The 13,967-nt window shown below is 39.5% G+C and overlaps 1 protein-coding gene across 1 annotated transcript; it reads left to right on the forward strand.

Annotated features, from left to right (window-relative positions):
* Positions 1-4,487: 4,487 nt before the first annotated feature.
* Positions 4,488-9,430, forward strand: MELLADRAFT_110792 (phosphotransferase; the record flags this gene model as incomplete). Its single annotated transcript, XM_007414962.1, has 9 exons — positions 4,488-4,787; positions 5,296-5,511; positions 5,591-5,825; positions 5,906-5,991; positions 6,109-7,451; positions 7,519-8,509; positions 8,585-9,125; positions 9,195-9,285; positions 9,364-9,430. The coding sequence occupies 9 exons, from the start codon at positions 4,488-4,490 to the stop codon at positions 9,428-9,430; spliced, it is 3,870 nt and encodes a 1,289-aa protein (XP_007415024.1).
* Positions 9,431-13,967: the final 4,537 nt, after the last annotated feature.

Below are 13,967 nucleotides of genomic sequence, written 5' to 3' on the forward strand. Positions count from 1 at the left end.
TCAATCCTTTCCTTTTTGGTCATGTCCCAATAGTTGTCAGAGTTTTTCATGTGTTTCGTTTCCAAACTGTTGAATTACTACTGTCGAGTTCACTTAGAGCTCATAAATCACCTGTTCTGTCCAGGTAAATATTAGCTTTCTACTTTTCTCTTTATATTTTGTTTGCTTGAAATCAATGACCGTTAGGAACGAGAAAACTCAGATTCTCTTTTCTTTCTTTTCCCTGCACTACTGCAGGTAAGGCGTGATCCTCTCCGCTCTTTCTTACTACTGTCAAGTTCACTTAGAGCTCATAAATCACCTGTTCTGTCCAGGTAAGGCGTGATCCTCTCCGCTCTTTCTTACTACTGTCGAGTTCACTTAGAGCTCATAAATCACCTGTTCTGTCCAGGTTGAATCCCTTGCTCTAAGCTGCGTAGATTAATCAATCCGCATCAAACAATTTCAATTGATTCCCGTGGTGTCAGTAGGGTTTCTATTATGAGCTAAAGTTTTCCACACGGGTGATTGTTGAAGATCAAACATGTCGCGAGTGTTGGTGTTCCTGATCTCACTTGCCCACTCATCGATACTGGCTTCAGTATCAGATTGGTTGAGAAACCAATTAAGCCACAATAAAACTGATTGAGTAACATACACACACTTCGGAATGTCAGGGTTAACAAGATTCTTTGGACAGATGCAATAAGGCTTCTTTTGATACAATCCTCTATCTTTGATTGGTCAAAAGTTGTTCCCTGCTTTGAAGAGTGTTTCACCACAAGCAGCCGATGCAATACTTGCTTTGTAGGTGCAGTACATTGGAGCATTGCGAGGGGAATACATTGTATAACACTTTTGGCAACATATTTGTTTTGTAAGTTCCAGAATGATATTGAGTTGATTCATCAAGGTCCTGATGTCCTTAGGGATTAATTTGAGACATTGGTTGCAGTTAGGAGTTGAGCGTACTCGACAATTTGGACCAAAAAGTCCCGTGCTGTTCGACAGTTTTCTTGACTAAGTTTACACTGCAAGTGAAGCCAGACCAAGAATACAGATGCTTAACCTTAAATAAACGCATCAGTGACGGCTCCAAAGGTTTAAAACATCAAATACTTACCTTCAACCACACCCTCCGGGTCACTAGCTTGACTCTTGCTGTCACTAATGTCAGGTGTGCTCTTGATATCCTCGTCGGTATCATCTACATTCTGTTCGTCTTTGTTCAGGTTGAGTTCAGTGACTGCTGCTGACAAAGAAGCTCGTGCTTCCTCAAAATCGGTGGCTTGGTGTTTTTGTCAAGTGCGGTGTGTCACATACATTCTATTTTGAGTTTGCGAATCATCATTGGTGTAAGTATTGGTAATGCAATGAGAGCACTTGCAAACAACTAATTTGGTGAGTGGCATGGGAAGCGACGTTTAAGAGGGGAGTCAAAGAAAATCTAGAAGTGTTTTGATGGCTTCAGGCTGAAAAATGGCGGACGTCAAGGCTGACTTCAATGAACCCATGGCTTTCGTCAAGCCAGGGTTTGAAATTTGGTTGGCTTCAAAACGGGGCCAACCCGCGGCTCAAGTCACGTTGGCGCGAGCCCGGCAGGCGTCAGTGTTTTTCCCGCAGTGTCAGTGCTAACTGAGACACATACTAGAGTTCTGCCTTTTACCACTAGGCTACAGACGCTTGTGTTGCCAATGTTGTCACTGTGGTGGATACATGTCTCTACAATACAGCTCCTCCAGACTGCAAGTGATTAATCATACAAGCACACTTCCAACAGCTCAACAGATGCAGTACACCTTTAAAACCTAACCCTAACCTGATTGCCCAACTCACATCCCATGCTTATTGCACCCAATTTAAACAATGTTACCGTTAAAAAGAACAGGGAAACTCTTGGGTTGGTGGAGTGTTACTTTTATTTTTCAAAATTGACCTTTCATCAATCCCACACAATCAACACATCATCACCCAATTCAACTTTTCTATCAATAAACATGATTTCTACACCTCCAAGATCTAGTATCATTGGAAACTGGTCATTCCAAACTCTTAAACCCCGCCAATGAGCATACAAGTGGCCTTATGATCTGGAATCCAGAGGAATACAACCACAACACAGATATACCTGTTGCAGAGCAACCCCATAGTTGAGGTAACTACACAGCCAATGTACTCTGATTTACTCAAGTCTGCAGATGTTGTCAAAAATCACATTAGACACAGATATCCTGAAGGAGTAAAGTGTGTGTGAGATCCTTGAGGAATTGGGTGCAGAAGACTCCAAACCACTGGTTCACTTCACACTTTGGTCATTCTTTATCAAGTTCTCTTCAATATGAAAATGAAATTGCTCCACAATTCTATCTCACCTTTCAAAAAATTCTATTAAACTCATGAAGCCATTGGTATGGATTAAGGCAAAAGCCCATACTCTATGCAAACCCATATCTTTTGGGTTTCATAAAAAGGTATGGGTCATACTGTAACTGTAGTAACCCCTAACCAGTATGAAACCAGGACATCTTGACCCAAGACTTCAATGTCTCCATAGAAAATATCACAGACTCAATGAAACAGATCTGAGCAAGCCTTTTAAGTGAACCTTCTTGAACACAGCTCAAGATCTTTGTGAAAGACATGAATGAATTCAGAATTTTCAAAATGTTGGGTATGATGAAGAAAGAATCATTTTGCAAATACACATTTGGAATCTTTGGATCATATGAGCCATAGCTGAAGATTTCAAAAACTTGGAAATGTTTAAGCATCAAACTTGAGTTATCAACTTGATGAACTTATGAGTGGTATGATGAGTCTGTGAACTTCTCTATTTCTTGATTTTGCATTTCACATCCTCAAAGTCTTGGTTTATTTTTGTCTAGACTAGAACAAGTTTTGATTCTGATGTTTTTTTTTGAGTTCTCATACTTTATGATCATCTTTGAGTCATACACTCTTGATTATTTGTAAAACTTTTTCTTCAACTTTATGATAATTTTGTATCTACATATGTACATTGAAAAAAACTAAAAACTTGTCAAGAAGACTACTTCATGAGTGGAATAGCAGGACTAGGAAATATGCACCAAAATTTGTTTTCAGTTCATGGGCTCTACACCACACATCACTTCTTGTCTCAAGTTGCCGAGCACTTCAACAGATGCACATGGGCTAGGGCCATTGAACGAGCCTGCTTCAAGGCCCTTCACTTCACCCAATTCGGCGTCAAATGGCTCGGCACATTTTTTTGGGGACGTCCGATCTTACGCCTGTTTTTGGCTGTTACATTCAAACATCTCGCGAAGTCTGGGTGCTATGAGGCTTAGAGGTAGCTTAAATGAAAGCCATCATTCTCATGCACATTTTGCACCACTGTAGGAGCTATCGAAGTGCAGTTTCGCTGCCGAAAACCTCTCCAACAAAAAGGTCGATATTCTCGGTCCCGGTACACACCTCCTCAGGCGTATTCTTGGGACTTGAGTATTTAGCCGATTGATAAGATCCGAATTCGAGATTTGCGAGACTTGATTTACAGATCTCATTCCGATTTGTTTGTTTGATGAATCATAAATACATACTTAATGAGTTCTTGGATCAAACTATGATGTAGGTTGCTGAGTTTTATCGAAAGTCAAAAGTGATGAGCTGAATGGTTTGACTGAAGAAAGTTAAAGGTTTGAATGAAGATGAATTTACTAGATGGAAGGGTACAAGTGTTCGAAGGAGGCTTTGTAAAAGGTTTCAGCGTGCTTGGGTTTTAAAGAGTCTGAGTTATGTAAGATGGTTTTCTAGTCTTGATTTACTTTATGATTTTGAGAAAGCTCGGACTGAGTTCTTTGGAAGATTCGATGAATTGTGTGATCAATCAGTGATTGCAATTTGTTTTTCATTTTCATTTTCGTTTTCGTCATAAGAATTCAAACCAAGCTTGGTTGATTGATTGATTCTTAGAACCCTCGTCGTTCATCATCTTGTCTCTCTGTCTCAGTAGAATTGTTGGTGTGCATGTGTGTGTTAAGGGTACTACTTCAACTTGAGTGTTTTTTTTTTTCTAAATGAAAGATTATTGAAGATCAATTTGAAAATTTGATGATTTTGTTTACACTCTGTCTTTAAACTTTTCCAATTAAATTTCACTACACTTTACTTTTTTTTTCTTCTAAACTCAATTTAACCAATACACCACCACTCAAGACTCAAACTTGATTTTTTTTTCACAGTATTTTTGGTTGATTTGAATTTAACCAGTTTTTCATTTTACACTTAGACCAACGCTTTCACTTACTTTTCTCTTTCTCTTTCTTTCTTTCTTTTTCTCTCTCTATCTCTGTGTGTGTGTGTCTGTGTGTTTTTCTCTGTCTCTTTACTCGGTCTAGTTTGCTGTTATTGTTTTTTTTTTTTTTTTGATTTTTGATTATTCATCTTTAAAGTTCTCTCTCTCTCTCAAATTCAATCAAATCATCTCTTCTTCAAATTCAATCAATCGAGTTTAAATCTCAATCAAGATGAACTCAGAACAACAACAACAACAACAACAACAACAAGACCACCATCAAGAATCAACTCAATCATCTTCAAATCATCATCATCATCATCAACACTCAAACTCATTACCTAAAACTCATCAAAACCCAATCAAATCTGAACTTACCATTCCACCTTACAATCCATCTAAAAAGAATCATCATTCATCTCAATCTCAACAACAACAACAACATCATCATCATCAATCTAACTCAACTCGTCCTAGACCTGTCACCACTGCCATCACACCTGTCTCTTCTAACAATCCTAATCATCAAACTGTAAGTCAAATCTAATCTTTCATTGTCTTTCTTCATCAGCATCTTCACTGACTAAAACTGGATCTCCTCCTACTTCTTTAACCATTGCTTCATTTCACTTTCTATCATCTATCTCTTACTAAAAAACAACCACTTATATCCAATCTATCTACATCCTACAATCATCTATCTTTCATCTTAATCTGTCTCTCTCTTTCATTCTCTGCGTGTGCGTGTGCGTGTGCATGTGCGTTGTGTGTGTACTAAAAACAAATGATGTGTCAAAATTGTGTCATGTTTGGATTTTGAATGTTGTTGGACCATGAATCGATGATTCCCACCCGAACTGAAAACCAAAACTCATCCATCAAAACATAAAAATTCAAATCCAATTGATTTCTTCAATTTCAATTCAATTCAAACTTCAAATCATTCATTCTTTCTTCATTCTTTTCTTCAATCTCAATCTCAAATCTCATTCGATTTCACTTCTTCCCTTTTTCTTTCCGTCTTCCAAATCAAACCTTAGCAATCTCGAAATCATCTACCACCCAACATGCCAGTTCCTGCTACACCTTCGAATCGTAATCGAGCATCTCATCAAATTCAAACTTCAAACACTTTACCAAACACTTCAACAGATGAAAACTCATCTCAATCCAACTCACTCAGTATGGTCGGACCTTCTCATCCAATGCCACGTCAAAGAATCTATTTCGGTCCTTATCTCTTACTTCAAACACTCGTCGGTCTCATCCTTTCTCCATCAATCCTCATCACCTTCATCTAACATCTTTTTTCTTTTTGCTCTTCTCTTGGAATAGGGTGAAGGTGAATTTGGAAAAGTTAAATTAGGTGTTCATTCCTCACCAGACAGATGGGGTGAAGAAGTAGCCATCAAACTTATCAAACGTGGAAATGTAGATACTCAAGCTAGAATGATCAAGGTTGCTAGAGAAATCGATGTTTTGAAATTGGTCAAACATCCTAATATCGTTCGATTATATGATGTGATTGAAACTGAAAAATATATTGGAATCGTATTGGAATATGCTTCTGGTTTGATTCTTTTCTCTATTTTCAATCCGTCTTCTTTCTTACTGATTTTCTTTTTTTTCGGGGCGTTTTGGTTTCTTTAGGTGGTGAACTCTTTGATCATATCTTGGCTCATCGTTATTTAAAAGAAAAAGACGCGTCCAAATTATTTGCTCAACTTATTTCGGGTGTCACTTATCTTCATGCTAAGAAAATCGTTCATAGGGATTTAAAACTTGAGAATTTACTTTTAGATAGGAATCGGAACATTATCATCACGGATTTTGGGTTTGCTAATCGGTTTGAGGATCGATCGAATGATTTGATGGCCACTTCTTGTGGTTCACCTTGTTATGCGGCTCCTGAACTGGTCGTACAAGACGGTCGATACGTTGGTAGTCAAGTGGATGTTTGGTCTTGTGGTGTGATTCTATATGCTATGTTGGCCGGTTATCTTCCTTTCGATGACGATCCTTCCAACCCAGACGGCGATAACATCAATTTACTTTACAAGTATATCATCAACACCCCGCTCAGCTTTCCTGAATGGATCACTGATCAACCCAAAGATTTACTCTTGAGAATGCTCGTACCTGATCCTTTGAAGCGCTGTGCGCTTTCGGAAGTCACTTCTCATCCATGGCTAGCTAAATACGCTCATCTCTTTGATCGCTCAATTGAAGAACTCGAATTGATTTCAGAAGATAATGAACAACAGAAACGGATGGCATTACAGGCTCAGAGACAGGCTATGGCCGCTAACAATGGTCGGGGTGGAAGTGGAGCGACATCAGGTGATTCGATGGGTCGTAGTCAAAGTGCAGCTCATCCTTCTGGTATTTCGGGTCGAGCACGTGCTCATCAGAGTGCCATGGTGGTTCCTACGACGTCTAGTGTGGCAGAGAGCGAGTTTGTTCAATCTCCGAGTGCTTATCAACAGCAACGTCAACAATCTACTACGTCAGGCTCAACTTCGACTGTCACTCACTTGCAACCTACTCCTCAACCTACAGCACCGACATCGAAGACCAGAAGAGCTCAAGCTCAATCAGCCATGGTCATTCCAACTAGTACGACTCGTCAAAACAAAGAGAATGAAGTTCTGGCCGGTATGGAAGATGTTCATAATGCTCATGGGGCTGATCACAAGAAGCCTGTCGAACTGGTTAATGATGGCGAGGAAATCGCTTCAGGAACCAAGGACGCGAGTAAGAAACGTAAAGTTAATGCAGCTGGTGTTACACCTGGCTCAAACCAACAACGATACACTGTTCAAGTCGAATATAGCGCAACACCTAGTCCAGATTCTCGAGCAAAGGGTAAAGCAGTTGAACGAGTTGGAGAAGATGGTATGGTAGAAACGAGAGAGGATGAAGCTCTTCAAACACCCAAGACGACTCACCGTCCATCTCGTCCAACAAACGAAGACACACCTATTGCTCGAGAGGCTCGTGATGTGGTACAAGAGAGTACACCTCCACCTAATCGAACGACTAGGTCATCTAACACTAGTGCTAATCCGGTTATCAATGTTACTCAACCACTTGCTGGAAAAGAAAATGAAGCTCAAAAATCGGCTCATTTACCTTTCCCTTCACCACCCATTGGATCAAAGACCATAACTATGATTGGAGGACAATCAAATCAAGCGTAAGTGTCGGGTTTTCTCGCGCTTTATTCAGTTGATACAAACTGACTGACTCTCTCTTTTTCTTAGGCCTGCTGGAAAGCCAACTCACACCAATGTGGAAGGTATCATTGCGGCAGAATCAGCTGCATCGAAGAAGGACAGTCGACATCGAAAAGGAATGTCGACCGATCGATTCTTATCACGTTTACTTGGTTCGAGCCAACAAGGTAATGGCAACAGTGCGATCCCACCGTTACCTCCACAACCACCTCCCAGTGCATTGAAGAAGCCTACTGGCTATAGTGCTGTAGCTAATGCATCTAAGAATACTAGACGAAAGGCTCTCAGTATGGTAGTTGAACCATTGAGTGGGAAGATTCCAGGAACAAGTTCGGCTAATCGAGCCAATAGGAAATCAGCCAAGGTTGTACCTCCTTCGCCTGGAACGGTTACCAGTCCTACATCATCGAATGCATCCAATGATCCATCAAGGAGACCTCGACGTGGTAGTACTATGGTACCTGGTTCATCTGAAAGTACTCGACATAATCGAAGGATGACATTAGCAGGAAGTTCGAAGAAAGATGGCACACATGGTCAATTAGTGATTTCGAGTCCTGTTTTGATCAATCCTCAACCACAAACTCCGATCAGTCCATCTACTCAAATCCTTGGTGAAGAGACTGTAGTAGTTGATGAGAGAGGTTTATCGGGATCACCTAACTGGAGTCAACATACGGCTGCAGGCAATAGCACTTCTCATCTCAGTTCTAGTTCATCTAAGGCTAAGAGGGTGATGGATTGGTTTAGGTTCAAGAGTTTGAATACTAGTACGACGAGTACTAATACGACGGTGATGAATTCTAATCCAACTAATTATGAAGAAAGTGTGATTCCTCCGACTCCGTTTATGACGGATTTTGATGAACGTAGGAAGAATGGAGAATCGGTGGTAGGTAATTCTGGTAATGTGAATCAAATCAACACTTCTTCCAAGAATACTACTAAACCGGTGGCTAGTAATAGTAGTTTGAGTACTAGAGATGTTCAAACTACTGGAGATGAATCTGCGGTTTTGGTATGTAATTTCTTTGCCATTTCTCTGGAACGGTTTGAGAACTAATGATTGGGTTTTTCCATTTGATATTCATAGGTTCAGAACAATACAACAAGATCTACATCAGTGAATGTGCCACCACAAACTACACCGTTTAATGATTCGAAATTAAAATTACATCATGGAGCGATTGATCAGAATGCGATTTCATCCATCTCACCACCTTTGATTATGTTTCAATTAAAGAAGATCTTATGGGAATTAGGAATCGAAGTGACAGAAGAGAATTCGATGAAATTAAAAGCGATGAGAAGATCCAAGAAAAAGGTAGTCGCTAGTCTTGGATTAGGTGTTTTTGAAGCTTTACAACAACAACAACAACAACAACAGAGTGGTGGGACTACTTCGGGTTCATCTTCTATTGGTGTACCTCCTTTACATGGTCCTAATGGTGGTGGTAGTAGTGGGGGTGGTGGGTTTAAGTCAATCTTTAATAGGAAAGCTTCGGGAATGTCTGTTTCGGGAATTATTGATCAGATTGGAAGTGTGGGTAGTGGGAATGGATCGAATGAACTTCAACCTTTACCGGCTTATTCTGATGATCCATCAGTAGATAGTGGTGATGATGTTAGATTTAGTAAGTAGTAGTCCCTTGTTTGTTTGAGGAATTCTTTTGATTGATGTGTTTTTTTTCGTGTAAAAAAAGCTGTGGAGATTACTAAGTTGCGAGGTTTGAATGGGCTTTATGCTGTGGATATTAAACGATTGAAAGGATCGTTGTGGAGTTTTAAGTATTTGTGAGTTTGAGATTGATGTTTGGAGTGGATTTTGAAGTTGAGGGTTTACTGATTGTTTTTTCTTTTGGGATTTCTTAGGTATTTACAAATCTTGGAAAAAGCTGAGTTAGGTGGTGGTGGTGGTGGGGGTGCGATTGGAGTATGAAGAATGAAATGAGGATGATTTTTGGATGATCATGGACGGTTTCTTTTTTTGGGTTAGATATTATGGATGGATGGAATCAGAATGAGAAGAACATGTGTGGGGGGTGAGGTTTAAACTGTTCACCCTTCAGTAGTAGTAGTAGTAGTAGTAGTAGTTTTTTTTTTTGATTTTTTTTTTCTTCGTTTACATCTGGGAAATTGATTCATCAAGTCTTTGTTTTTTTTTTCTGTCATCGTTTCTTTTTTTCATTTTTTTCATGATCTCTTTTTTTGTTCTTTTGTTATATAGCTATGCACTTCTTTGATTCACTTTTTCTCATTTTTTTTCTTTAACATCTTCTTTACATACATACACGAGAATAAGAAAATCGGTTCTTCTTTTTCTTTTCTACTTTTCTACTTTTTTGATTTTTTCTTTTTCTTTTCTTTGTGTTTTTTTGTTAGTATTAATGAAGATGAAGAAAAAAAATATGTTTTTTTTGTATGTATGTTTTTTTGGTTTTGGTTTAATTCACTCGCTATACAAACTCTTTTTTGTTTTTTGCTCTTTTTAGATTTTTTTCTTTTCTGATTTTTCTTTCTGATTTTTGATTTCCTGATTTTTGATTTCCTGATTTTTGATTTTGGTTTTTGATTTGATGATTTGGTTTGGTTATCTTTGATTTTTGGTTATTTTTATCATTTAATATGAGACTTGATTTTTTTTTTGTTGACTTTTTTTTCTTGATGATGATGATTTTCTTTTTTGTTCAAAGAGAAAGAGTAAGAAGTAAGAGAGAGATAGAGAGAAAGAGTAAGAGCGCGTTCACTTAGCCTGGTTTCCTAGAACGCGATTTCTAGGTGACCACTTTTCTACATGTAGAAAAGTGATTTTTGTGAAAAAAAAATGAAATCTTGTTTCCATGACAGAAAGAGCAAAAGAAGACGGTAAACGGTGTTCGTTTTGATGGTCATTAAGCACATCAAACATGGTTGGTGGTACAAACAACCAACAACCATCATGTCTGATTCCTCCACTTCCACGAGGTCCTCAGCCTCTTCTCGAAACCCATTTGACCTCCTCAAATTTGTCCTTCAAGCTGGAAAGGACTTTCTTGCCTCATTAAAGACCGAGAAGATACCCTGTCGAACTTCAAAACTCCGCGGAAATCAATATACGAAAGAAGTTCTTGAGGGGAGTGATGTACGGTTTCGAGAGATTTGTCGGATGGATAAGCTGGCTTTCAAGGGCTTGATGAAAGCCCTTGAATACAAACTCATCATCTACCGCAAGCGAAGTGTGACGGCCGAAGAACGTGCCATGATTTTCTTATATATATCGTCGGCAACTCTGGAACCAATCGAACCGCTGGAGAACGATTCCAACGCTCCGGAGCTACGATCAGCAAATACTTCCAGGAGGTCTTGAATGCGATTGTTTCTTTACAATCTATTTATATTGTTCAACCCACCTCCAACGAGATATGTCCAAAACAAATTCGAAACAACCCTCGGCTGTTCCCTTACTTCGAGAAATGTGTGGGTGCCATTGATGGCACCCACATCCCATGCATTGTACCTCCGGATCGTCAACCGGCACATCGAAACCGCAAAGGAGACTTAAGCCAAAATGTATTGGCAGGCTGCTCCTTCAACATGCTCTTTACCTTTGTCTACGCGGGGTTGGAAGGCTCTTACGCTGATGCTCGAGTGCTACATTGAGCACTCGAGGAAGAGCGATTCATTGTACCAGAAGGTAGATTTGTTTTCTTACAATTAAATCCATTTGATGAACTTGCTGATTTGTTTCCTTACCTCCAGATCGCTTCTATGTAGCTGATGCTGGGTATGCAAATGTTCCGGGGTTTCTTACACCCTTTCGATTGGTACGATACCATCTAAAGGAGTGGAAGAACTCTGGATTGACGCCACAGACCCCTAAAGAACTCTATAACCATGGGCATTCTGCTCTTCGAATCATCATAAAAAGGATCTTTGGCGTCTCAAAGATGAGATTTCCAATACTTGCCATGATGCCGTCTTATTCTTACAAGACTCAAGTGAAGATAGTGGTTGCTTGTTGTATATTACATAATTTAATCAAAATCGAGTCAGGAGAAGATGACTTTTACAAAGAATACACCATCAAAGAAATATTAGAATCAAGGCTCGCACATGATGATGAGCCAGATTGGACTGAACCTACCCTTCAACAATGTAATAGAGCCAATGAGCAGCGAGAATCACTTGCTCAATGGATGTTTGACGACTATATTAAAGCACCTGTGGCTCGTCGACGTGTTTAAACTGCTTGTTCTCATTCATATGTTTAAAACCTGATATTTTCGTTTACTGTTGTACCATTCAAAAGTGTAATACATTATCATTATCTGCATTACTCATGTACCATTTGCAACTATAATGTATGTTTTGTTTTGTCTAAAAATATAGGTAATGACTAAAAACAGATCAATAGAAACAATATGAAAAACGATTTGAACAAAGGATACATTGATCAATTAATTATTTAACCTATAGATACATCAGTTGATTCTTATTCATAGTCTTCTAAAACCCCCACCTCTTCTTTCAACCAGTTCCAGTGGTGATCCTGATGCATGTGAAAGAAAAAGAAAGCTGTATCATCATCTTTGAGTTTGCTAGCGACTTTGTTAATGTGACAAGGCTTGAGCTCGGTTGCAGATTCTTCATTGAATATCTTCATGGCTTCTTCTTGTTTGGGATGTTGCTCTAGTTTCATCTTTGCTATGATAAGCTTATCGCTTTCATTTGCCTCTGCCAACTTGATAGCTCAATCCATCGAGCTGGCTACAAGTTTGGGACCCGTTGTGCGTGATTGGACCGATGCTGAACCTCCCGGGTTAATTGGGCTTCGCTTACTTCGTACAAACCTCAGCTTGGGGGTTTCTTCATCTTCATCTTTGACAGGCTTCTTAGCAGGCCTTGCTCGAGTACCCTAGATGAAGACAAGTCAGTATGATAAGCAATAAACTGGATACATAATGATACCACTTACCTTCCCCTTCTGCCTTTTTAAAGGAGGTGGAAGTTGATCCTCAGATTCGGAATTTGAATCGGACTGTTTATAGCCTTGAGAATCCTTTTCACTAGACTTGTGAGCTGATGAAGGAGCTGATGAAGGATGAGGTAGATGCGATCATTGATTTGATGTGATAATAATAATTGAAATAAGTAGACGTACCTTCGTTGTTTGTTTCATGACCTGCATCATCGGGTGGAGGGGTAGGTGCTGCTTTTTGTTTCTTGCTCTGTGTCCCAAAACCTTCATCTCCATTGGCTTGTAAGTGTTTTTCAGGCATAATCGAGGCTACTGCTTGATACTGTGGAAACCCGGTGTTCTTGATAGGAATTGCATCAGTGTTTCCGGACTTAAGTTCAAAAGTAAGTAAATAAAATTGAAAGTAAGAAACAACAAAAGCTAATAAAAGAGATGATTTACCTTCTTGATCCATTCATCCCACCAGTCTTTAGTAGCCTTTACTGTTCCAGTGGTGTCATTGGTCCCTGGAGCACCTGACTGGTCTTTGATCTTGTCAAAAGCCTTGCATGTTGTCTTGAGCTGGTTTGAGATTGTACAGAACACAGTCAAATCGAAATCATGTGAAGAAGAAGTAAGAAGACAGAAAGAAGAAAGAAGAAAGAAGCAGAAGGAAAAAAAACCTTTTGAATGTGATTTTTAAATCGAGTTAATTTGTGGTTTGTTTTAAATTTTCTGTTACAGTTGTCACGCACTATCTTCCAGGCGTCCGACTTGATTCCACCGTCATTTCCTTTACCAATTGCAATTTGATTTGAGTATTCTTAAATGAAGTAAAGCGAGTCTTGTAGAGTCCATGCGCCAGAAGAGATTTCATCAGCTTCTTCTTTCTTCTTATCTTGCTTCTTCTTTTCATTAGATCGGTTTTCTGATTTTGATCGTGAACACCAACCAAGGCACGACTTGGTGTGTAGTTCCATGGAACAGAGTTGTGTAGTGAGATATAAGGATATGCTTGTAGAGGGGTGCAACCACGCTGCAGAGGTTTCCAAGGGGAACAGGAAATTGGACAATTTCTCTCAGCGCACCACGACACCCGCACAAGCAGTATCTTGCTATATCTTCGATACACAACTCATCTCGTTCTGATCTCGAAATATATATATTACATTTCAAATACCACCCACCCACCCAGGCAATGTTGGACACTGGGTTTTCCGGGAGCGAGAAAGAGATTTCTCACTCACGCAAAACCGGGTGAGCCGCCGGCGGCGCCCCTCCCGTACAAACTTAAACCAGGCATACTATGGATGCCAAGTTTAAGTAGGGTTGGTGTTAGAGATGTGATACATACATCAAGCACACACGGACTCCAGTAGAATGGATTTTTATTTTATTTTATTTTATCTTTTGATTTACTGTGGGTTTTTTTGATGTTGATGGCTTGATGATTGATTCATCTTCACTGCTGGTGACTGACTTCTCGTCGTTGCTAGACATTTTGATGTTGAAGAGTTTTCGATTGATTAGAAAGGTGATG

This window comes from Melampsora larici-populina (genome assembly GCF_000204055.1).
Source record: "Melampsora larici-populina 98AG31 unplaced genomic scaffold MELLAscaffold_47, whole genome shotgun sequence".
Classification (NCBI taxonomy): domain Eukaryota; kingdom Fungi; phylum Basidiomycota; class Pucciniomycetes; order Pucciniales; family Melampsoraceae; genus Melampsora; species Melampsora laricis-populina.